Source organism: Camelus dromedarius, chromosome 10, assembly GCF_036321535.1.
Source record: "Camelus dromedarius isolate mCamDro1 chromosome 10, mCamDro1.pat, whole genome shotgun sequence".
Lineage (NCBI taxonomy): Eukaryota > Metazoa > Chordata > Mammalia > Artiodactyla > Camelidae > Camelus > Camelus dromedarius.
The window spans coordinates 59,029,876-59,056,207 of NC_087445.1; the positions used below are offsets into that span (position 1 = coordinate 59,029,876).

General features: G+C 44.1%; 1 protein-coding gene across 1 annotated transcript; it reads right to left on the reverse strand.

Annotated features, from left to right (window-relative positions):
* Positions 1 to 2,917: 2,917 nt before the first annotated feature.
* Positions 2,918 to 25,814, reverse strand: PTGR1 (prostaglandin reductase 1). Its single transcript, XM_010988746.3, has 10 exons — positions 25,695 to 25,814; positions 24,218 to 24,333; positions 22,625 to 22,670; positions 21,666 to 21,722; positions 18,639 to 18,806; positions 15,135 to 15,252; positions 12,486 to 12,641; positions 9,714 to 9,822; positions 6,313 to 6,431; positions 2,918 to 3,189 (listed from the first exon to the last, which is right to left on the reverse strand). Exons 2-10 carry the CDS (start codon positions 24,321 to 24,323, stop codon positions 3,079 to 3,081), a joined length of 990 nt encoding a protein of 329 aa, XP_010987048.1. The 5' UTR covers positions 24,324 to 24,333; positions 25,695 to 25,814; the 3' UTR covers positions 2,918 to 3,078.
* Between the last annotated feature and the right edge of the window lie 518 nt (positions 25,815 to 26,332).

The following is a 26,332-nucleotide window of genomic DNA, read 5'->3' on the forward strand; positions in this document are numbered from 1 at the left end:
TCTTTTCCCAAGCAACCACACCATTTTACATTCCTGCCAGCAACGAATGAGCAAATTGGTAAAATCATTGTTTCATCTTTTTGCCATCACTTGCTATTCCCTGCTTTTTTTATTACAACTATTCTACAGGTCCCTCTAAATTTTTGTGAAAAGCTTTTGTTTCTTATCTGTCTTGTTTTGGATTTTCCAGCGGAGAAGGAGGCAGAATGCTTTACTACACTAATACTGGAATCCTTGTTGATCTTTGTTGAGCCTTTGCAGTTGGGCTGATAAATTGCTGGTGCTATCCTGGCTGGTTCTTATCTGGGACTGTCAGGGGATGTTGACGGCCACTTTACTATCAGATTTTACTGAAAAAAATCCATCTGTGATATATACAAGCTTACAGAACATGAACTCATAACATCTGAGCTGTAGAATATCATATGCCAGCAAAAGTCCTGTCTTCTTGATGCAATCAGTTGTGTCAGATCAAATCTGATTAGCTACTGGCAGCAGTTCTGGGTTGTGCTGCAAGCATCAGGCTAAAATATTGTGGCAAGAATTTTAACTGTATTAAAACTGTACTAAAAAGAGCAATTGCCTTAATCCTTTATTCCAGAAACACACGAACTAATTGTGCATAGATTGATAGTCAAGTATACTGACTAAAACTTTCCAAAACTTAAAAACTTTCCAAAACTCCAGCAATAACCAGTAAAAAACGTAGTGGAAAAAAATCCTGTTCACACTTGCGGCAAAATAATGAAACACAAAGATAGCTGAACAGGTGAATCTACATATGGAGCCACGTATCTATGAGTAGAATACGTATTAAAGATGTATTTCAAATCAATAAAGGAAAGAGGGAATATTCCATAAATAGTGTGTGAAAAACTGGCCTCATCTCTTGGAAGAAATAAAGATGGACTCCCTGTCTTACTATTGGGGCCAAAATAAATTCTGGAAAGAGCCTTAGGTGGGAGTAGGGGACACATGAAGATCTTTGTTCTCTCCATCTCCTCTTAAGGTGAAAAAATATATTAATGCCCACTTGGGAAGCTTCCCTACAAAGGATGTAACTTTGGCCTGACCTTGGCCGTTTATTGTACGTTTCTCCCTGTGAGCGAGCCAGGAGTCAACAGCAGTTTGGTAGCAAACCAGTGCCTGTCTTACGGCCTATGTTTTGTACCAAACCTATTTTTTTCTTTCTATAAACTAACTTTATTGAGGTTTTATTTATTTATTTATTGACATATAGTCAGTTTGCAACGTTGTGTCAGTTTCTGGTGTACAGCACAATCAATGCTTCAGTCATACATGAACATGCATATATTTGTTTTCATATTCTCTTTCACCATAAGTTAATACAAGATTTTTTGTATATATGTTTTTTATTGAAGGAGGTATAATTTATATACAATAAGATGCACACATTTAAATGTACCATTTTATGAGTTTTGACAAATGCCTACCCTTATGTCAAAACCATCCCAACAGAACATTAAAATCACCCCAGAAAATTCTCTCTTGCCCCTCTGCAGTCAGTCGCAGTCCCCTGTTCCCTGCTCCATCACAGGTCTAATGTAAAAGCTAAAATGGTAAAACTTACAGAATAAAATGTGGGAGAAAAATCTCATGACCTTCAGATAAGCAAAGATTTCTTAGGTGAGGGACCAAGAGCACTTAACCATCAAATCAAAAATGATAAGCATTATTCAAACCATAAAATGCATGCTCTTGATTTCCAGTCTCTGGTCCAGCATGTCTTGCATTTAGAAGTCGTCACTCTGTTCTAACAATAAGAAAAACGTTGAGCCAACTGAAAAAATCAGCGACCGTTTTTAGATCCAGCAGAGATCTGAGGTCATGGGGTAAACCGCTGCCCCCGGAGTCGGAGTCAGACAGTGAGAGTCACGAGCTGCTGGAGCAGAAACCTCTGTGGGACGCGGTGCCGGGGCAGGATCCCTGCAGGTGCAGCACACGATGGCCAGAGGCTTTGAGAATTAAAAACAGCAGGGGCGCCCCATCTTAGGGATGACCACCCAAACTGTCCCGGAGTTTTATCTCACGCTTGCTCTATTTCCCCCATGTGGGAAGGGGACACAAAAGGGCAGGGACTTTTAGCCTTTTAATTGTGTTTGTAATAGTGAATAAATAATTTGTTCATTGAAGTCAGAATTCAAGAAGCACAAAAGGGCACAAAGTGTAGTTTTTCTCTTATCCCCATCCTCAAGCACGCCTCAGTTCTCTTCCCTGGAGTTAGACCACATTTATCAGTAATTTAGTACATCTTTCCAGAGGTTTTACACACACACACACACACACACACACACAATCACACACTTTTTTCTCTTCTTTTTCCCTCGTACTGCAGTTTAATCCCTTGTCTATTTGGTGGCAGACTTGATCAACAGAATTGGTATTTTTATACTGAATCTTCCAGTCCAAGGGCATGGTATAACCTTTGTATCTGTTCAGGCTTTTTTTTTGTGTTCCTCAGTCATGTTTTAAAGTTTTCTTCATGTAAATCTCTCCCAGTATTGTAGGCTTATAAAGAAGCCCTACGTGTTCTTGTTTTGCAGCTGTTGTGAACGGTCGATTCCTTCCTTGGTCTGTCACATTAACAGACCCACCTGCAGAGGACCAGCGTGGGCTCCCCTGAGACCCGCGTACAAGAGCAATGATTATTTCTCCTTGTGTAACCATGAGTACCTCATGTATGCCAGGCATCGGGCTGCTGTTCTGAATCAATGTGTAATATGTAGATGAAGCAGGTGTTACTGTCCTCACTGGACAGACGAAAACTCAGAGGTCCAAGGTCACGGGGGCAGTTAGCGTTTGGACTCTCAGCTGTTTTTTCTCCCATCACCCTGAAGGAGCTACAGCAGGCAGCGAGGTGACTGGCCGGTGTTCACCATGAAATTTTCACTCTCTGTTGCTAATTATATACCACAGAAATGTATTTTATTAAGTAGATCAATCTCACTACAATGACTGTTTTAGATCATGAAGACAGTATACATTTTACTAAATGAGGAAAAAAGAAACCAAGTAATCAGCCAGATTGATTTCTGGATTCCAGGTGTCATTTTTGTTTCATGCTTTCACTATTGCTTTGCCCAGATTTTCTCCTTTCAGCATTCCCATAAATGCAGCTGGCATGTTTTCAAATCCTTCAGTGACGTGTTCACGGTATTGGATCTTACCCTGTATGGAAACAGCAACAGATAGTGTAGATTGATTTCATAGTCTAAATGATACACTCTTCTCATGGGAGCAACACGTTTATCAGTACATCGTGGCAAACCTGGACCTAAGAGGTGGAGACCCTGTCCTCTTTGAACTCAGTCATTCTGGGGGCATGATCCACACACACAGTGTCTGTAACAGATTACAGTACACGTAAGAGTTTAATAATAGGCGTCAGATCACAGCATAGCAAAATGAGAAATGTCACAAGGAAGCAACTAAGCAATTTCTAAGTAAACTGAACAGAAAAATTTAATAATGTAGTGACCTCAGAAGAGGTGGAAGTAAATGGAGCAGGGGGACACCCTTCTAGGGTACCATCTGTGTTCCTCTTTCTAGTAGCCCGATGATGCAGCATCATTACCTCTGTTTGACCCCTGAAGGGGCAGAACCTGTTCAGGAGATATAAATACCACAGTCGTCTAATCATGTCTTCCCTCCGAGCCAAGATCTGTTCAGTATGTGTTTAGCATTCTTTTAGGAGTGTGGGAGGGAAGAGGTCATTTAGTGAAGGTTTTTCCTTTCTCTTCTGCAAGGCTCAGTCTGCTATGTGGAACTAATTCACATTCTCATATTACTATTACTATTATTATTATTATTATCATCATCATCATCATCATGGGGTGGTAATTAGGTTTATTTATTTTGCATGCTTTTTTATTAAAGTATATCTATTTATTTTTTTAACAGAGGTACCGGGGATTGAACCCAGGACCTCACACAGGCTAGGCATGCACTCTACCACTGAGCTATAACCTGCCCCCTCATTCTCACATTATTTTAAAGGGGTCTTGAAACCTAAGTTACCTGATACCATTTTTTCCCTAATGCATTCCAGTGATGGTTTAGCGTCCTTTGTGGATCTCAGGGACTGTGAATTTGCTTGAGGTCACTCAACTAGTATGTAGGGGAGCTGGGATTCGAACCCTTAACTAGAAAGCCCCAATTCACTCTTGTTCTTGAAGAGGCAAAGAACCTGTAGAGGGTCAAAAGCTGTAATCAAAAGTTTGAAGGTTCAAAGTAGAGGATAAAAACTAATACAAGATGTTAATAATATGGAAAGTTAGGGTATAGAATACAGGGTAGATGGGAACTCTTTGTGCTCACTTTGTAGTTTTTCTGTAAATCTAAAACTATTCTAAGATAAAAAGTGTATTTAAAGAAGGGGGAGGGCTGAGAAAAAAGAATAAGTAGATGAGAGAGAAATTAGACCAATTCACTAGTTACTTAGAACTACAATTAGGTTCGCTTCATTAGCAGAAAGCATTAGGGACACCAGCACAGGGGTGTCTTGTTGTCAGCTGTGGTCATGTTCCATTTCACCAACGGGGACGAAGAGGCTGCACACTGGGGACTCAGACAGCATCCCGCTCTCCCCAGCAGCCTGGGAAGAGCCCCGCCCAGTGCTCTGAGTGCTGGATGGGGAACCGCCAAGCTCCAGTGGCTGTCAGAGGAGCAGTCTATTTCTTTGAACTTGGAAATGATCATAAAGCCGGGAGTCAGGAAGTGTGGTGCCGCTTCCCCCTCGGATACGAAAATAATGCACCTGGGTCGTCCCGATTTCTGCCGACTAAAACTGGAAGAGCCATGGCACAGATATACGCCCGTCTAACATGCGTGCGTTCAGCGATACTCGCCTCGTGCCTACATTGTTCAGACACGCGTCTAGGTGCTGGGGAGACATCAGAGAGCAAAACTACGTGGCGTCGCCCCCTCGTGGAGGTTACATCCTCATCGGGGGAGGTGGCAGGAAGTACAGTAACTAAGTGAATTATAGTATATGTTGCATTAAAAGATGATCATTGCTATGGATAAAAGCTAAGGAGAATCAAGAGTGAAGAGGGGGTTGCAATTTAAAATAGGGTCACTGTAAAAGCCGCCTCATTTAGAAGGCAGTTTTCAGGGAAAACTTGAAGGGGGCGGTGAGAGAATGAAGTAATTACAGAGAGGAGGGAGGGGTGTGGGGAGGGATTGCTCAGAGTGAGCGAGGGCGTGAAGAACAGATGAAGTCGGGGAGGCCAGGTAGTGTCTAGCCTTGCAGGTTTGATCTGAGTGAAATGGGGGGCTTTGTAGAGTTCTGAGCATAAGAACGACTTGGTTTGATTTATGCTCAAAAAGATCACTCTGGCTGCTGTGTTGGGAATTGTCTGTAGGGGCAAATAAAGGTGGGACCAGATAGGAGGCTCCCGCGACACCCAGGCTGGACGAGGGGGTGGCCTAGACCGGGCCGGTAGCAGTGGAGGAGGGAGACCGGTCTGACTCTCTCTGTGTCTCCAAGGCTGGGCCACCCACATTTGTGGACAGATTAGACAGGGGTGTGACAGAAAGAAAGGACTCAGAGATGGTGTCTAGGGTGTTGAATTGAGCAACTAAAAGGGCATAACTGAGACGGCACGGTCTGTGCGTGGAGCAGGTTGGGCAGGAAAGATCACGACATACTTGGTTTTTAACGTGTTACATCAGAGAGAGGGAAGGGCACTGCACATACAGTAGGGCAGCTGTTGAACAGCCTCAAGCTAAGAGGAGAGACGGAGGCTGGAGACAGACAGATTGGCGCTGTTAGTGTCCTGATGAGATTTAAAAATAGCCGGGAGCCTGGATGAGGTTCCTAAGGGATGGAGCGAGTGTGCACAGAGAAGCAAAGAGGCCCAGGGACCAGCGCTGGGACACGCTATTATTAACTTGGAGAGAAGAAAAGAAGCTGGCAGAGGGGTCTGAGGAGGACCAGTTGGGAAAACCAAGAGCCAAGGGAAAAAAGGAGAGATAGTGACCCCCTCTGTCGAACACTCCCCGCAGCCAAGTAATGCTCAGAGCTGACCGCTGGCGTTCAGCGTGCGATGGACCTCGGAGACCCTGACAAAAGCACCGTTGGTGGAATGACAACGGTGCAAAAGCCCAACAGGCAAGTTTAAGAAAGAACGGAGAGAGAGGAGCCGCAGACGGTGAGTGCAGACGAGGCTCCCCGGCATTTTGTGACGGGGGGTGGGGCAGTGAGGCTAACCCGCACCTGCCGTGGAAGTGACGCCTGCAGCATCACAGGGGAAGGGGGCCCAGCGGAGCGGCGGCTCTGGAGCCCCTTACCTCTAAGACCCACGCCAGCAGGTCTTTCAGAGCCTGCTGCTTGACTTCTCCTTGCCAGCGGTAGACGATGAAGCCTTCCATGTGGAGCTCCTTGTAGATGATGTTTTCTGGGTCGGGGCCTGTGAAGAGGGCACATTTGGGCACCCGGGTCCAGGGAGGTGGCCGTGGTGAAAACAAGCATTACACGGCAGGGCAGAGGTCTCCCGGGGCTTTCCCTCCGGTTCCCTCCACTTTCTGATCCACGGGGCTGCCCACGAGTCAGCACGCGTTCTGTGGTCGGCAGAATAACGGCCCCCAAACACGTCCACATTCCCAGTTCCCTGAACCCGTGAATATGTTACCTCACATGTCTGAAGGGGCTTTGCAGATGTGATTAAGTTAAGAACCTTCCGATGGGGAGATGATTCTGTATCATCCAGGTGGGCCCACACAAGGGTCCTTGTGAGGGAAAGAGGGATGCAGAAAAGTCAGAACTGGGAAAAGATACCGATGATGGAAGCAGAGATCAGAGAGAGAAAGACGGAGAGGGAGACTGGAGATGCTGTACTGCTGGCTTTGAAGATGGAGGAAGGGACCCTGAGTCAAAGGATGCTAGACCTGGAAAAGGCATGGAGACAGACTCTCTTCTTGAGCCTTCAGGGGTGCAGCCCTCCTGACCCATCTTAGACCCCTGGCCTCCAGAGCTGCCAGACAATACATTTGTGCTGTTTTAAGCAACTACATTTGTGCAAGTCACACGTTACAGCCCATCATGGAAAACTGACACACACTTGGAGTCCTTGCACAGGCCAGGCCACCAGGGAATGCCCATTCCTCTTGTGCCAGAAGCAGGTCCACCAAAATCTCCCAGACACTTCCACGGAACAGAAAGAGGTCCTGACGGCAACACGTGAAATGTTTCTATGCTGCTCAAGGCGCAGTTCCCTGATATTCCCAATACTTAGCATGTTCGTCTTTACGGCTTAATCCAGTCATTCTGTGGTGGAAACCTATGCACTTCTGTTCTCAAAGCAGATGCAAAACAACTAGCATCCCCCCGGCCTGAGAGCCAACAAGGGACTAGATCAAGAGGCTCAGCAAATGCCCCACCTGTCCCTGCCCTGCCCTTGCCATATCAAGGAACCAAGCGTTAGCCTGAACCCTGGGTCTCACACTTTTGTGTGTATCGGAATCACGTGGAGGGCTGGTGAAAAGAGACTTCTGGGCCCCTCCCCCGGTTTCTGACTGTGGAGGTGAAGTGGGCCCCAGGGATCTGTACTTCTAACAAGTCCCCAGGAGACTGTGGTGCCACTGGCCTGGGGCCTGCACTTTGAGAAGCACCAGAGTAGAAGAAGCACAGGGCTACCCTGCAGCCTTCCGTGTGTGAGGAAAGAGGCTGTGTTGGGGCCTGGTTTATCTGCCCAAGGACCCTAGGTGATCAGAAACTGAGGGAATGACACCTGAGTCTTACAAGTTCCAGAAAGTCAGGTGAAAACGCCTAGGGAATATCGGGGCCAGAAGAGCCCAGGTGACTGGCAGAGCCCAGTGTCAGCATCCTTCATCCCCGGCATCACTCAGGCCTGAAGTTCCCACTCACTGCTTTGAAGAAAGTAACAACAGCAGTTGGAAAAATCAGGCTTTGTCCTGAACCGAAAGAAACTAATGCAAAATAAGAGGGACATGAGAGAATGGCACATCCAAATCCTAGGTTGGTCTAAAGTAGAAAGGCTGCTTCTCCAGCAGACCCACCTCAGCCTTGTTAATTTTGGGTTGAGGATTGAAATCCTCATTTCCTCATCTTGGAAGTAGAGGGAATACTGTTTCTGGGTTTGTCCACCCTGATAGGAACATAGGTTCTTTATTGAGAGCAAAAGACACACTTGGCATTAAAGTTGAGGGGAACAATTACGTGCCTCCGAGCTCTCCTAACGGTGAAATATGTTGGAATTTCTGGAGATCAGAGACAGGGCGGAATCTCACCAGATTAAAATGGAATGGACAAGGCCAGCTGATATCTCACAGACCCGTCTGAGTGGCTGAACTTCCAAGGACTAATTGCTAAAAAGACTAGATCAAGTTACTGTCTCCAAAATATTTGGCTGTACCTCATTGGACTGTGGTCAGGAAAATGCATGCTGGAGCTCTGCTCACTTGGCAAGAGGAAGATTTCCCATGATTCTAGCTTAGTAGCAGTTAGAAAAATATAGGGAAAATAAGTCCTGAACAATAATAAGATGGCCAGGTGCACCTGGAGTTTCCTTCTCGGAGAAGATAGCGTCTCTGAGTCTTCACAACCCAACAGAGATCGACCAGCTGTCCTTCCTCAGCCCCTTCCACCCTCACCCAGCTGCCTCAGGGCAGCTGTGGTGGTGTTCACCAGCAAGGCTCTAAGGTTTCATTTCCACAAGTGAAGCCATCAAAGAAGGAGGAATAACAAGTTTATTTATGGTTGCCTAGATCCCTACGGAATCTGGAAGGTTCCTTTTCATTCTTCTTTTATCTATCTATCTATCTATCATCTTATTTATTTATTTATTGGACCACAGGTAAATCTGTAATCTCACCCATAGCACAGGATCATTGTAGCAGAAAAGGACTCTGGATGAGGTGGTCAGAAGACCTGTCTTTGTTTTGAGTCTGTCACTAATAGGATTTAAAGAGTCTCTGGGCCTTTTGGCCATTCATCTCATCATTCCGTAAAATAAGAGCCCTAGGCAACATCTCTCAGAGAATTGGGACTTGAAGAGCGTGGTTCTCCAGCTGAGACTGCGTTTGGACTGATGCGGGTATGGCGGTGGGAGGGCGCGGTCCCAGCCTAAGAAAGGGGAGAAGTAGGGGGTGGCACAGCACGGCAGGGCACAGGAGAAGCAAAACCAGGATAGTCTAGGAATGCAGAGGATGCATGTTTCTTTCCCTTTTCAGTGGAAACCGTCAGTTTGGCGAGGCCAGGGTGTCCTGCTGCTCTCGGATGCTCTGCCCGCGACTGTCTGAAGGAAACGGCCGCCCGCTTTTCCCTTGATGTCACCCACATCAAGACACCCTCTACCCACCCCTCAACCCCCACTACATCCCAAATATCCTGAAGAACCCTAATATTTTACCAGCCAGACCAAGGTGTTCTATTTCTAAATCAAATCATGGCTTTTTACAACTTTGCAGGAAACAGCAGGCAAAAAACTAAAACTTTTAATAACTGGTTCCTCTGTATTTTCAGATCCTGTTACTTCTCTATGTCAAAATCCAAGATAAGCTGATTTAGCTAATATATACAATTAAATATATTTAGTTTAATAAATAGTATTTCATCAAGAATATTAGGAAATCTTTTAAATATTCTGATAGCTGCTGGCCGACAGCATATCTGTGCACCTTCTCCTCATCCAGTCTTTCTACACCTGTGATCACGTGCATGAGCTCATTACCTGGGGGAAGTGGGCCCGTTCTGTTATATGTAGAGATGGCCCCACATATAGCAATTCTTCCAAATTTCTTCATCTGGGAGATAACAGTGTTGGAAAACTCTCCACCTACCTAAACACATAGGAAAACAAACAAACAAAACCTTTAAATAATCTAGACACTAGAAAATTCAGGAGAATCATTAACTGACAGTGATCATTTCACAATATTTGTTTTAGCAGCAATAACACTGATTAAATTAACCCAGCAGTGCAGAAAATTGAAGTTGGAAAAAGACATTAGAAACTGGGTGTTTTCATTTGACTGTAGGAACATACTTATATAATTTATAAATTTTACTTTATTATATTTTGGGGGGGAGGTTCCGATCAGTTCAGTAATCTCATTGCCCTCTTTAAAAGCATAGAAAAATAACTCAGAAGCCGCATCAAGAACAAAGTTGGAGGACTCAAATTTTCTGATTTCAGACTCAGAATACAAATTTGTGGATGCCAGCAGGGAGGTGGGTGGGAAGGGACAGACTGGGAGTTTGAGACTGGTAGATACTGACAGGTATATATAGAATAGAATAAACAAGTTTATAATGTATATAGCACAGGGAAATATATACGAGATCTTGTGGCAGTTCACGGGGAAAAAGAATATGAAAATGAATATATGTATATTCATGTATGACTGAAAAATTGTGCTGTATGCCAGAAATTGACACAGCATTATAAACTGACTATAACTCAATAAAAAAAAATTTCTGATTTCAAAACTTACTACAAAGCTATATTAATCAAGACAGTATGAGAGCAGAAATATAGATAAATAGTACTAAACTGAGTCTAAAAATAAGCATTTATGGTCAATTGATTTTTGACGAGGGTGCCAGAACAATTCAACAGGGGAAAAAATAGTCTTTTTAGCAAATGGTGCAAAACAACTGACATACACAGGGAAAAGAATGAAATTGGACTCCTTTCTTACACGATACACAAAAAATTAAGTTAAAATGTGTCGTAGACCTAAATGTAAGAGCTCAAATGATAAAACTCTTAGAAAAAAACCGTAGGAGTAAACCTTTGTGACCCTGGGTAAGGCAAAGCCTTCTTCGATGTGACACCAAAAGCCCAAGCTACAAAAGGAAAAAATAAATTGGACTTCATCAAAATTTTAAACTTTTGTGCTTCAGAGGACACCATCAAGAAAGTGAAAGGGAAAAAAAGAAAGAAAAAGAGAGTGAAAGCAACTCACAGAATAAGACAAAATGTTTGCAAACCATATACGGGAGATATTATTACTAAGGATCCTCATTAGTAGGATATTCCACACATGAGAGTTGGACCACTTGCTAACATTTATTTGTATACCCCGAGTCAATACTCACAGAGCATTCCTTGGTCATTTGCAGACATACACAGTGGGGCGAAAGAGACAAAAGTTCCCAGCTAAGGTCAGAAAAGGCGAAGGCACTGCCTTCTGTTTTCAGCGCTCATACAGAGGTCACCACAGGAGGAAGACAGTAGGGGGCAGTGCAGAGGCAAGAAGTGTCACCTCTGGGGCCAGTCCAATGGGGTATGTATCCCAACTCTGGGAGGATTAGCAGTGGGGCAGCCTCAGACGAGTTACTTGACACTTTTGAACCTCATTCTTTCTTTGTTTAAATAAAGAAAACAGAAGCTATAGGAAGGACTTAAGATCGCAATCTATGTGAGCTATGTGCCTGTATGTGCGTACTTTCAGCAGGAGCAATGGTTCAGTGTCTGCAGTGACTTTATAGAACGTGATGACCAGGAATACTGAGAGCTGGTTATGTCTGATAAGGGACTTGTATCTGGAATATATAAAGAATTCTGACCACTCGACAAATAACCTGACTGAAAATGGGCAAAGGGTTTGAGCAAATATTTCTCCAGAGAAGATACACAAATGGCCAATAAGCACGTGAAAAGATGCTTGGTATCATTAGCCAACAGAGAAATGCAAATCAAAACCACAATGAAATATCACTTCAAACTCACTAAGATGGCCACAATCAAAATGACAGATAACAAATGTTGAAGATTTGCGGAAACTGGAACCCTCATCGACTGCTGGTGAGAATGTAAAACAGTGCAGCCGTTTTGCAAAATAATATGGCAGTTCCTCAAACTGTTAAACATGGAGTTACCATGTGACCCAGCAATTCCACTTGTGGGTATATAGCCCAGAGAAACGAAAACAAACACCCACATACAACTTGTACCTGAATGGTCATAGCAGCATTATACATAATAGCCAAGCAGTATAAAAACTCAATTGCCTGTTAACTGATGGATGGATGAATAAAATGCGATACATCCATACAATGGAATATTATTTGGCCATAAAAAAGAACGAAATACTAAGACATGTTACAACATGAATCAACCTTGAAAACATGCTAAATCTTAAGAAGCCAGTCACAAAAGATCACTTTTAGAGCAAAGGAGAGTGACGGCTAATGAGCAGAGCATTTCTTTTTGGGGTGATGAAGGTGCTCTGAAATTGACAGTGGCCACGGTTTTACAATTCTGTGAGTATACTAAAAATTATTGAGTTCCATTCTTTATTTTTTTTTGTTTTTTAATTTTTTTTTGAGTTCCATACTTTAAATGAGTCACATATATCTCAATAAAGCTGATTTTTTTTTTAATGGCATATGGGCTTTCCCTCGTGTATTTTAGATGGAAACTCTAGAGGTATATTCCCTTGTATAATATCTTGTTGCTTTGTTAGTAAATCAGACCTTAAGTCCATCTTGTACTTACGTTATCAAAATAACAATCATAACCATCAGGAGAGGTCTGTCTCAAAGCTTCTTCCAAAGACTTGACTGTTTTGTAGTTAAAGGCAACATCAAATCCAAGCTCTTTAAGGTAGGCAACCTTTTCGTCAGACCCTGCTGCTCCAACAACTTTGCAGCCCTACAAGGGGGAAAAAATGGAAACCATTTATGAGCCACAAGCCTGGGCCAACTCTATCCTCCTCGTCTAGTAGGGTCAGGTTCCCCAAGAACACCCTTCTAGGTGCCAAGCACATATATAAGGATACGATAATGGGCCAACAGGCCCTGTAGGTGAAATTCGCCCCTCAACTAGCCTACAGGATAACCCAACCATAACTTCAGCTTGCCTCTGCCACCCAGCAGACCGCTGGTACGTTTACGTGGTTTGCATCTCGTACCAACCTGCTGGCTTGACGGCCTTTTCATTTGACTCTCTCGTTTCTTTATTTGGGGGCTTCTCTTCCCTGGCAGTGGCTTGAACGCCATCTCTTGGTGCAGCAGTTTAGACCACACTGCAGGCTCAGCCCTGGGGCTCTCATGTCATGCACAGCCTTCCTGGTACCAGACCCCTTCCTGTTGCGTGGTTTGGCCCAAAGCATTGGACTACAGATGCTGCCTAAGCATAGCGTGCGTCCCGGAGAGCACTGTGGGTGAGACCGGAGCTTACACGGAAGCACGGAGAGTAGCTCTTCAGAAAGCTCTCCTCTGTTCTGCATGTATCATGAAGACCAGACGGTCAGCCTCAGTTCTCTTTCAACTGAGGAAAGCCCTTTGGGTTCATACCTCTCTGTACCAACAACCACCACCATCTACTTTTTCCATTCCTTCACGATTTAAGAAAAAGCTATTTTGCAAGATCTCTATCCTTGGTCCTTTTTCCTTCTAACTTTATACTCTCATAGGATGATCTCCTTCACTCTTGTGACCTCACTGCCACCTTCCTGCAGATGGTTTCCCTGTCTATTTAACTCCAGCCAAGTCTCTCTCCTGAGTTCCAAATCAGTATTTTTAATTATGCAAATCTTCACTTGGACAGCCTGAGGGGCCTCACAGTCAGTGTGTCTAGAATGGAATGTATTTTTTTCTTCTTGCTTCTTACTTCTTGTTCCTCCTCCATTCTCTTTTTCAGTGACTGATACCACCCAGTTATCCAAACCTGAAACACATGGATCATAGGAGATGCTTTCCTTCCTCTTGTCCCCATTCAATCACCAGGTTTTATTCTTTTTTACCAAGTAGGCTTAAAAGCTGCCCCTGCCTTCCAGTCTTCACTGTCAGTGTGTTATAATTCTCACCTGAATTACTGAAAGAGATTCCTAGTATGGCTTCTCGTTTCTAGTCCTGTGTCCCTATGAACTATCCTCCTCCCAAGGCCAAGATGATTTCTCTAAAATGCAGAATTAATCATGTCATTCCCCTAAGGATTATGCACAAAATTCTTAGCGTGGCAGTCTCCAGGGGAGTTTCTCAAAGAAGAGTTTAAGGATAAGTCCTATCAAACTTTTGAAAGAAAAACCCCTTAGAGTTCTAATAAAACATTTAAAATTTGAACTTTGGAAATACTACTAATTGATTTTGTAAGTCTAGCATAATCCAAAGCTAAACACTAATAAGTTCTGAACAAAAAACTTCAAACCAAACTCACTTATGAATATAGATACAAAAATTCTATATAAAATGTTATTAAGTTAAATCCAAAAGTGTAAGTTCATAATATACCATTGGTAAACAAAGATCATTCCAGATTGGTATAATGGTTCAGTACTGGAAAACGAATTTAATTCCTTAACTGCAAAATTTGATAAAATGTAACATCTATTCCTACTTATTTACTTATTTAAATAAATTCTTTCTGCAGCCTCTGTGATAGCTTCATCTCTTTATTTGTATTCCAAGCTCCCACTAGCACTGGTGACCAGCCCAAACCCTTGGCTGTTGGTTGTAGCCCTGTACTCATCTGTATCCACCTAACTCTTTCCCTGGAAACTAGGTCCTGAATCCTACATCCAGCCTCTGGCAAAGGATCAGCCAAAGCAGACGACCTTGGAACATTTCCACTCTGTGATACACATCCTGACCCTGTTTGATATGCCTGCTGCCTTGTATCCCCCATCATGAGATCAGATCTCTTGAGCACAGACCCCTGTCCAGATCAGAGCCAATGTTTCCTGGGTGCCTGCCATGAGTTAGTTCTCAGGCTATGACCTCACTTCTCTGGGCTGACTGCAGGAGCCTTTGCAACGGGGCCATGTGGGCGATGACTCTTGGTTGATTTCAAGTCCCTCCTCCTATTATTGGGGGCACTCATGAAGGAAGGAGATTAAGCTATAACAAGAAACGTTCAGTAAAAAATTATTTTCATAGCTACTGCTTATAAACTCACTACTCTAGACAGAGGCCATTCCGGACTTGAGACCTGCAGTGTTACCAAGTAACAATGTTCAGGTCATCTTGGCCACACCATTTTCCCCACTCCCCTCATTTCTCAATCATTCTCGATCTCCAGCTTCTAAATAAGATAGACTGGACCACATTCCCTGAGATGAGGGATGGCCTGCTGGCGTTCACCGCTACATCCCCATTGCTCGCTGTGGGTGTTGAGTAAATGCCTGTTATGGAGGAAGACACTTACCTTGAGCTTGGCTATCTGCCCCACGACCGAGCCCACTGCTCCTGCTGCTGCATTAACCATCACTGTTTCTCCACCCTTCACACCACAGATGTTAAGTAGGCCGAAGTAGGCTGTTAGGCTGAGGGAAGAAAAGTAAGGCTACGTGCATAAATTCTAAATAAAATAAAATATAAATCTAAATCTCACTTGTATATACCCTGAAGGCCTTCTCGGTATCCCAATGTCACGGAGCCAGGTGAAAGACAGAAAATAGAGGAAATGAATATTACTGGCCACTAATGGTCCTCCTCCTCCTTCTTTACCTCAGATAGGAATAGAAACGTTGGGAACTGGAGAAGGAACGGAGAGTTGGCCGGAGGGGGCCAGCATGCTGCCCATCAGCAGGGCAAGTTTCAGAGGTGAAAGAAACTAGGTCCCCTTTAAACTCAAGGGATCCAAGAATAGAGAGCTTATGCCTCAGCCCCAAGTAAGTCCTCGGGAGATGGTGAGATTCATGGGGAAAACCTCCACGTCGTCATGGTGCCACAGTCACAGAGCAGAGGTAACAGTACGTGGTGCCCAGGCCTGAGAGGGTCAGGGAGAAACACCTCGAGTTTTCCATGGCTCCAAAGTGGTTTGGAAGAACCCCGTCTCGTCCTAAGTGAGATGCCAAAGTGAGCTCGCCGGGAAGGAAATGATGAGCCTGCAAGGATGCCGCTCCGACAGCCCTGATGGGGATTCAGTGAAGAAACCACCATATCTCAGTGGATTTCCAGCTTGGAGGGGGATGTGGCTGAGGACTCAATGGGAAAACTAAACACTCTGAGCAGGGGACCAGCACAAGACCAAGACAGATCAAGAACAAGAAGCTACTGTTCCCCCTCTGCTGACACTGGATTTGCGTCAGCTCTGGGAGCTTTGCATCAGTCCTAGGGAGAAGACAAAGGAAATCGTGAATTTTAAACCTGAAATGTTGTGAGAAATCACTGGCTTAACTTGAGGTTTTATTTTACTACACCACCTTGAGATAGAAATGAAGTACAATAGTAGAAAAATTTAAGTTATATATTTTGCACCCCTGAGTCTGAGCCCATTATTGTGATTGTTCTGTTACTTGCAAAATTTCAGACAAATTCATATGAAGTTATTTCCATGTAAAACAGAAACTACACACTGGTGTAACTTGAGCTCACCCAGCCTCTGATGATATCTGAGGGCCAGTTAGAGTTGGGCATTGAAGGGAAAGGCAGTGGAAGGCATAGACAGCATTTTTTCTGAGGATCCAAATATCTAACATTCCCTTAACCCAGTGTTTATTCAAAAGATGGATGGAATGCCACCTGCCTCAGAATCACCTGGAGCTTTATGAAAACTTTAGATCCCCAGGCCCCACTGATTCAGGAATACTGGAATGTGGAAATCTGAATTTTAATAGGACCCTCTGTGATTCTTCTGGATGTAAGCAGCTGAGAACCATGGCCTTACTGAATGCTAATACCAGAGTGTGCTGGGCAAGTTAGCCTAACCCCAAAAGAGAAGCAGAAGATACATTTTCTGATAGTGTCATTCTACCCACGATAACCTGTGTGCCCCGTCCTCCATTCTCCCTTCTAGATACTTGCAAAGTCAGCTTTCAATTAGACATATTGACCTCAGATATACAAGGCCTTTGCCAAACATCACCTTTTAAAAATAAAGTGGAAAGTGATAAATGCTGGAGAGGGTGTGGAGAAAAGGGAACCCTCCTACACTGTTGGCAGGAATGTAGTTCGGTGCAACCATTATGGAAAACAGTGTGGAGATTCCTCAAAGACACTAAAAATAGGCCTACTGCACGATCCAACAATCTCACTTCTGGGCACATAACCAGAGGGAACTCTAATTTGAAAAGATACGTGCACCCCAGTATTCATAGCAGCACTATATGCAATAGCCAAGACATGGAAACCACCTAAAAGTCCATCAGCAGATGACTGGATAAAGAAGCTGTGGTATATTTATACAATGGAATACTACTCAGCCATAAAACATAATAAAATTATGCCACTTGCAGCAACATGGATGGATCTGGAGATCGTCATTTTAAGTGAAGACCCTAGGTTTTAAAGTTCAGCTTCTTTTACAGTTTATAGCAGAGGTGCCAGCATTCCAGAACAGTCAGCCAATCCCATTGGTAAGTGGCTCATAATGGTGGGAATTCTCAAAGAATGGGTGGGGTGTTGGAGGTGGAGGCTAGCAACGTGGCATATATAACTTCTCTTCAGTGTTTGAGAACCACTGGTATGAAGTTGATTGTCTGGAGTAAAAGTACACTCCTGAGAGGCTGGGAACAGGTGAATGAGAAATAGACCCACACATGCATAAATAATGCTCTGTTTTAGAATTCAAATCTCCTAATATTTTACAAATTACTTTCTCCCCAGCTAAGTCATAGGAGACCTGCCCCGAGGTTTCCTTATGTCGGCCTTCACTCCCGTGCTCCTACCCGCAGCTCAGTTTAGAGAGAAAGATGAGTGACATAACAAGGTGGGAAGAAGAGCTGTCATTAGCAGAGGAAAGTCCGGGAAGGGCTGTCATTCTGTTTAGAGCCCACTAATTGCATGTAAAAAGGTATTAAGCATCCTCTAACTTCTTCATGTTGTCTCTTGGCTGTGGCAATTCTGAGGAGTTCAAATTCTGAGTGTGATATGAACTTGGGGTGTATGGGACAGGTTTTGTTGGAGGCTGATATTGCGGGAGAGGGTATACATTCCCATTTCATTCTTCAGAAGTCCTTCAAAGTGTGAAAAAGACAGAGGGAGGAAGGGTAGGAAGAAGGAAGGAAAGGATCACACCACTTAGAGAAAGAAATGGGTCCCAGGCTAGGAAAGTTTTGGGGATATTACAAGGAATTCAGCCGACCTTGCTTCCCCAGGGCGTGAGAGGAAACCTGAGGTCCAACGGGCAGCTGGGACCTGGAGAGCAGACACAGGATGAACTGACCAGGAGCCCTGCTGAGGGATAAGGCCAAGAGAGTGTTTCAAATCTGTGCCACACTGAGTGATGGTACAACCACACTGTGATTCATCTCTGATATTTAAACTTCAGAGTCCCTGACACCTCCCGAAACTCAGATGCGTATAAAGAAGGTGAGGAATGAGAGACTGTACAGAATGGCCAAGGTAGACTGAACTCTCATTCCCTTTTTAAGCTCTGAAATGGAGGCAGAGATGAGTGAGGGGTGAAGCCAAGACCCGTCCAGGGACAGAAGGAGCTGGTTCCTTTGTGTTCCCACTTGCCAGTGGCTTGAGGGCGGCCATGTCCCATGCTGCTTCTCACTGTTGCTTTCTCCTTGACCTGATTTCCCCTCTCACTCTCCTTCAGCCCAAGGCTAACACTAGCCCCTCTTCTTCCCTTCTTCATCCCACCACCCTCTCTTATCAACTCCTGAGCCTAGCATGTCTTCTTGTTGACCAAGTTCTGAACCAACCATTTTGGAAAACGAGAATATTAGGCAAACCAGTGAAATATACCCATGAAACTCACCCGGGCATGCCAACCGTTCCCAGAGCCAAAGACAGGGGTAACGTGTCCGGCCACTCTGCAAGCAGCTTTTCCAGGTCTTTCCCATCAGAGATAGAGTGCGTGGTCCAGCCTGACTGAACCAGTACAATGGTTCCTACTGGGAAGGCTGAGTTTTTACTTTCCACAACTCTGAAAGAGAAAGCACATTCAGACACGTGAAACTCCTTCCCTTTCAAGGGAGGCGGGATGCTGCACGGTTAGCGTCCACGAAAGGGCAGTGAGTTTGATATTCCATGGCTGACCACCCTACCACGTCTCTCCATCTTAATTCTTAAGTCATTGGTCTCTCCGCCTTGAGAAAAAATATTGGCCATCATAGAGGAACTCTCAACTGGTCCATCTGTGCGTCATCACTCACTTTTCTTCTCTCTAAGCCAGAGGCATTCACCCTCTGGTTCAAGGTGACCTGGACACCAGCCTCTTCTGTTCTTCAGGGCTACCCTCCATCTCTTAGCCCTCCTACTCTCTTGAATCCTTAATATTTTCCTCTCTACAGACCCTTTCCTTCCACTCAACTTCACCCTCCTGTATTCTCATCCTATCCCTACCTTCCCCCTCTCTCTTCTTCCTTTGACACCCAAACTTCTTCACTTTCCACTCACTTGATAACCCAGTGCGACCTGCCTTCCACCCCTGCTGCTCCACTAAGGTCACAACAATCCCCTAATTTGCAAAATCCAGTGGACACTCTTCCTGCATGATCTGATTTTACCTTCCTGCTGCATTCAACATGCTGGGTCATCCAAAACTCTCCCCTGTTGGTTTCCAAGACACTGACTGACCCCGGCTTTTTGCTTCCCCCTCAAGCTGCTCCTTTTTTTGTCTCATTTGATGATTCCCTTTCTTCCATCTTTTCCCACGCTTACCGTTCTTTACTGTCTCCCCCTCAGATCATGAAGTTATGTAACACACTTTTATTATAGAAAAGTAAAAATCTACAGAATATCAGTTCCAGTCCCACCGTACAGAGATAACTGCTCATATTTTGGTGAATGTCACAGTGATCTTAATGGCATATTTTAAAATGCATATTATATGTATTTACATAATTGAAATAATTTTATATGTCAGGGAACCCCATTTTCCTTTCTCAACATGATACTAGGTATATATAAATTACACTTTTTTCTATGTTGGCAAGAATCCTTCAAAAGTTATAATGAATTTATTTATTCATCCATTATTAGACATTTAGGTTACTTCTGACATTTTTCATAATGTAAATTGTATTTCAGTTCATATTCATAAATAGGAATTTATCATTTCTTTAGGCAGTATTTCTATAAATGGAATTACTAGGTCAAAGAGCATTAAAATATTTGTAACTCTTGTTACATATTGCCAAATTCCCTTCTAGAAGGTTGTGCCACCTTCTGCTTTTACTGTCAATGTATGAATGTATTATAACAACATTTCCATCACTGGGTATTATCTTAAAAAAAATAAAACTTTGCCAATTCAGTGAACACAAATAACACGTTTATGTCTTTGGTTATTAGCAAGAAATGCGTAAGACCTATATGAAGAAAATTGTTGATGGGTCATAAGACAAAAACGGATATGCTTGAAGAGAAATATTGTAAAGAAATCAGTTCCCTCTAAATAAATCTCTAAATCTCAATAAATAAATCTATAAAGCCACTAAAATCCCAATAAAAATCCAAATAAGATTTCAATAAACGGTATTACAACTTGCTAGTCATTTGGACATAAACACTTCAGTCCTTGTTCCAAAATAAAAATGGCTCAAAGATTTAAATGTAAACAATGAAAATATAAAAATACTAGAAGAACATATGAGTAAATATTCTAGCAATTTTGGAGGGGAGAATGCCTTTCTAATCAGGAAGGAACCAAGAAGCCATAATTACAAATATTAATACTTTTATCACATAAAAATTTTAAAACTATGATTGGACACAGAAGAAAAGATAAACAAAGACCCAAATATCTGCAGGACTAATATTCCTGACATACCAGAAGCTTTTACAAATCAATTTAAATGAAAGGACCTAAAGGAAAAGAGCAAAGGACATGAACAGATAATCAGAAGAAAACTGATCATTAATTTACAAAGAGGATGTCAACGTCCCACTAATGATGATAGAAATGCAACTTAAACTCAGCATCAATAAAAGCAAGGTCAGTAAGCATCAACATATTCACCTCGGGCTGCCAAGAGTGATGGTTAGCAATGGGCATACAGATATGAGGGAAGCAGGTCCTTTAAGACACTATTGGTGAGAGTGGATACAATCTGAAGTGCAATCTGTCATCACCTCCTCAAATTAAAATGTGCATCTTCTTTGACCTAGAGTTTAAACTTCTGGGAATTTAATGAAGGCAATAATCATCCGGGTGGGCAAAATGCATACAGACACACTCAGACAGATGCATACATATTCCTTGCAGAACTATTTGCCATAGAAAGAATTGGAAACAGCTGTTATCAGTAGATTAGTTAAATGGCAGATAACAGTGGAATAATCTGCAGCCATTAAAAGGTGGGTAGTATATTTATCCACTGTCGACAAAACAGATCCATGACATATCAAGTGAGAAAAAGCAACTTGCTGAAGGGCATTTAATCTGATGGGAGATGATAAATATTCGTACATGTACTGAGCAGTTTTTGAAATAATAATGTATTAACAGCATTCATCTCTAAGGTTCAGGTGACGGGGGAAATTTCAGTCTCCAAGATATAAATTTTTATTTTATTTGAATTTTTACAATAATCAGGAACTGAAGGAATCCTTTTTTTTTTTTTTAGTACTTAAAAGTAAGGCTAGCAAAGTGAAATTGAAATGACAACAATTTCACATTCTTCCCTCCCTCTCAGTTAGCCAGGAAAGGGGCCGATTTCCCAAGTTATTTCCAAGGTCAAACAGTGAGTGACCCACACAGGCAGAAGGAACTGTAGGATGGACAGAAACAGGGCCCAGGGAGACATACTTTCCAAGCATTGGGACAAATGGAAATAATTACCTGGCCACTTGCTGTCCCATCATCTTATCACCCTCCTTCAATCTTTTCGAGACAAGTCTGGAGAACAAAACAAAACATAACATTCTTAATACAGAAGAGCATCTGGGGAAAGACTCAAATTTCAAGCCAAATGGAAAACCACCAGATACATGAGGACAATACAACTGGGTGAAATGCATGGGGACAGCTGTTAGAGCTGGTTCTGCTAAGAGTATTTTCCTGTGAAATGAACATGAGAATCTTACCATCATGCTCATTTGTGGATCAGTTTCTACCAATGACTTTAAAACTGCAACCCAGGTACCACTGGGTACCTGTTACCCAAAACACCAGACACACAGAAAAGGATGCTAGTTAACATTTGGAAACATGTTTTTCACTTAAGATTTGAATCTCTTTCAATCAACAATCAATGAAAACAATTATTTAAAAGGATGATGGCTGTATTGTTTACCGAGGCAAAAAATTACTGAGTCAGTGGCCAATGGAAGATTTTATTCCCTCCCCTCTCTGAATTGTTTACTGAGTACACACTTTTGAGTCAACTGCAGATTACCCAAATTAAAAAATACAGTTAAAGGGAAGGCAGGAAAAATCTAATTTTCCTCTTAGCCTCTTCCTCTGCCCAAATGACTTGCCTGCAGTGAAATGGAGAAATTGGAGTTCGGCTTCTTTCTTCTTTTAATTTTTTGGGAAGCAATTCTGGTGAATGAGGAGAGGCAAACTGTGCACTTTAAGATGGGGATGGTTGTAAAATAAAGGGACCAGTGTAATCCCTCACTGCTCTGCTCAGACCTTTGCCTGAAAAAGATGAGCATCCACAAATCCCACCACTGCTATCCTACTGGGAGAGATGGGGAAATGACAGTGTTTGGAATCAGCTGGCTATTTTAAAAGGCTGACCACTTCAAAACAGTATTCAATACACAACATAAGAATTTCCAGGAGGAAAATAATACCTCATGTAAGGATCCACAGAGATGAACAAAGCTTCCAGCAGGACCTCTACAAAATAAAGCATTCCACAGGCAGTTAGACACCCAGGCCCGATGCCTTGTCTTTGGCCTTCTAAATAAACAGTCTTTCTGCTACAGGGTTGCCCTCTCATCTGTGCCGTCTATTGAACAGACAAGAAGAGTTCTCACATTTGCCCCAGTCCAGTTCATACAACTAAAAATTATTATTAAAATTTTTAAAATTTTAAATAAAATTTAAAATGACCTTTTTACTTAGCATTCACCCCATGCTTTACCTAGATTATTTCATATGATGTTCTGAACAATTATTGTTTCCATTTTATTCAAGGTTAGGTTAAGTAACTTGCCCAGGTCCACATTTGTAACCACTATGTTACACTATGCTTCTATGCTCACGTAGGGTGTTATTACCAGCCCCTGCTAGTATTAAAAAAATACATGCATTTTGCTGGAGTGACCCTCATGCACGCATTCTCTGGAATTTTGATTCTGAGTCCTGGCTATCCCAGCTTAGATGGGACTGATGATAACTCTGCCATGCTATTTGATTATGTGCCCTTTCCTCAAAGCTCACTTACCTGAAAACAGCCCTTAGAGACACCCCTTAGCATGTGCTCTGCAAAGCTGATCTCCAAACACGTGATGGGGTGCATCGCCATTTCTCTCCCTTCAATTTCTGTAGGTTTTCCTTGTCCCTCCACTTTCCCCAAGGAAATGGGAGGCCCCTCAGTGAAGGAGGATTTTTTTCCTCCTTGTTTGCCCACAGGGACAGTCTGAGCCCTGCAAACAGCCACTAGGCAGTGCTTACCCCACTGTTACCATGGGGCTCACCACAACAGAGGAAACCCTCCCCAGCGTCTAGCGAGTCATGAAGAACAGTGCACCCAAGCGTGAGTATTTTTTTAAATGGAGATATTTAAATGGGTCCAGGGATTGAACCCAGGACCTTGTGCATACTAAGAACACGTGCTCTACCACTGAGCTCTACCCCCACCCCTTGTGAGTGTCAATTACCAAGGGAAACAGAGGGATCCTCCAATGTGACATCAAGGCTTTGCGCAGGCAACCTTGAAAAAGTCCCTGTGGCAGACCGCACAGTGGCCACAGATACCACCCATCCCCCTGTGCCGGCCTCTCTGCCGTCCTCCCATCAAGAAGTCTATTGCCACCCCTTGAATCTGGGCTTGGCTACGTAACTTGCTTTGATGAAGAGCATGTGAGCAAACATGATACAAGTGGAGGCTTGAACAGTGCTTGCATACTGGAGCTGGGCAACTCCTGCTGCTCCTGATTTATGAACTCACAGCGAAAACAGCCTGCTAGAAAGACCACGTAGAGGAGAACTGAGGCTAACCACCAGACATGTGAGTGATGCCCCTCCTGAATTAACCGCTTAGCCCAGATGAGACCTACAGAAGAACCACCACCATCACCCAGCCCAAACAGCCAACCCACAGAATTGTGAACTAACAAATGATGGTTGTTCGAAGTCACTAAACGTGGAGGTGGTCTGTTATTCAGCAAAGGCAAACTGATACAGTCTCTCCCAACTCTAATCTTATGAGTGTGACTTACCTCCGTTTTTTAAGGGTGGGAGTTCGACCGTCTTCAACTCAAAGTCACTGTTAGTCGGGTAGCCTTTAAAGTGTTTCTTCAGGATCCAGCTCCTGGCATGAACCATGGTGAAGCTCCTAGAATACAGTAAACACGTAGTCAGTGCCATAAAGTGACGGGATTCTTACGGCTCCCTAAGCATTGCACTGAGGCCAGACGGCAGCAGGGTCTACTCATCATGAGCTTCGCATCAGTATCATTTATCATCAGTCACGTTTATCTAGTGTTCATTGTCTCTACTGCTGTGTTAAGCATTTCATACTTACCATCTCATTTTATCCTCATAGCTTCCCTATGAGATAGGCAGCGTTAGCATTGCCAGTGTACAGTGCACAGATGTCCAGGAAACTGAGACTACCCAGAAATCTCCAAGGCAAGGAAAAATGGAGACCGATATAAATTCTTTCTAGCCACCGCTAAGGTTTCTCTAGAGCACTGAACATCTAACTGGAGTGCAAACATTCCACTTCTCTTCTCAAATGAAGCGAATTCTAAGGAAAAGCATCAAACACACACAACCGTATAGAAGTACATGCACATCTTTCAGGTGGACAGAGCGATGCGTTCTAGGACAGGCAGGCTCAGGAACACCTGACAACCACTGGGGGGCGCTGCCGCTCCGTCCCATTTTCAGGCGCGCGTTTTCTTTGGCATCAAAGGGGAAATCTAAGATCTGCTTGGCTTTAACCTTGCCTGCACACAAGGCCAAGAGATAATTCAGGCAGCCCTGAACTCTCGGGTCTGGGTGTTTACTTGGACTGAGCTTCCCCTGCATCACGTGGAAGCCACAAATACTCCCGCTGCCACTGGTGAGTTCACTCTGTCCCCGTCCAGTGCCGAGGACTGGGGCCCCTCGTAGCCTACAGGGGACATTTCCCTATTGCAAGTGGAGTGGTCCGGGTGGTCCGGTCCGCAACTCTGCTGTTCCTACTTGTCTCTTTTCCCAAAAAAAGGCAGCCGCTGCGAATTCCGGACTCGCGGCAAGTCCAGAAGCCCCCCTGGAAAGGGCGTGGCTACAGAGGCAGGCGAGGATCAGGGGGGTCCCACCCGCCAGAGGAAGGGAGTCGGGTGGAATGCCCAGACCAGGAGCGCTCGCTCCCAGATCCCACTTCGTCTCCGCGCCCAAACCTTATGTTAACCGAATTCCGACCCTGTCGTTCTCATTCCACACTTGTCCCAGTTTTGCAGTCCCGCGAGTTCCTTGGCCAGCCCCCTCCCCGGTGGAGGCAGCTCTGCCAGGCACCCAAAACGCTGCTAGGCCATGCCCTTCCCGCCAGCACCGGTCTCCGATCTCTCCAAGATCCTTCAGGGACCGGGAAACACTGGCCGGACATCCTGCTTCAAGTTTCCTCCGAGTGCAAGACCCAGAGGTTACTCGGTATTAGCAGAAGGCGAGCATCGCGCAAAGGCTTCGCAACAGGGTAGTCTAGATACTCACCAAGGGAAAAAAGGTGGGGGATGGTTACTCAACAAGAGTCCGCAGGATCCACTACCTAGAGCAGGCGATGGGGACTGCGCCTCGTCGCGCCAGGAGCCGGAAATGACCGCGGATCCCAGGAGAGGGTGGAGTTTCCCCTGATAGGGGGGACTGCTCCCGGAAGGATGGAGTTCGAGGTGTGCGTGTGTGTGTGTGTGTGTGTGTGTGTGTGTGTGTGTGTGTACCACTGACCTATCTGGGAACCCGCTGGAAGATAGGAGAAGGAGCATAGGTCCCTTCTGCTCCCACCAGGAGGAGGGAGACAAAGGCGAGCTTCCCCATCACTTGCAGCTCGGGTGTGACTCCGGCCTGGCTCTGCTCAAGGCCTGTGCCCACCCTCCTTCCTTTGGGTGCAGCTCTGAATGAGCTACTTAACCCCTTCCTGCCTAATTCACCCGTCTGCAAGATCAGGATAAGATTTGTGTTTTATGAAAATTAAATCTTTTTAAAGAATAAAATGAGTTAACACCAGTGCTTAGACTAGTACAGGCAGGTGCTGAGCTCAATAAAGGATAGATCATGGTGATGAGACAGGAAGGGGGCAGGGCACAGCCATTCAAAGAATAACACAGCAGTTAACACCAGAATGGAGAAACATT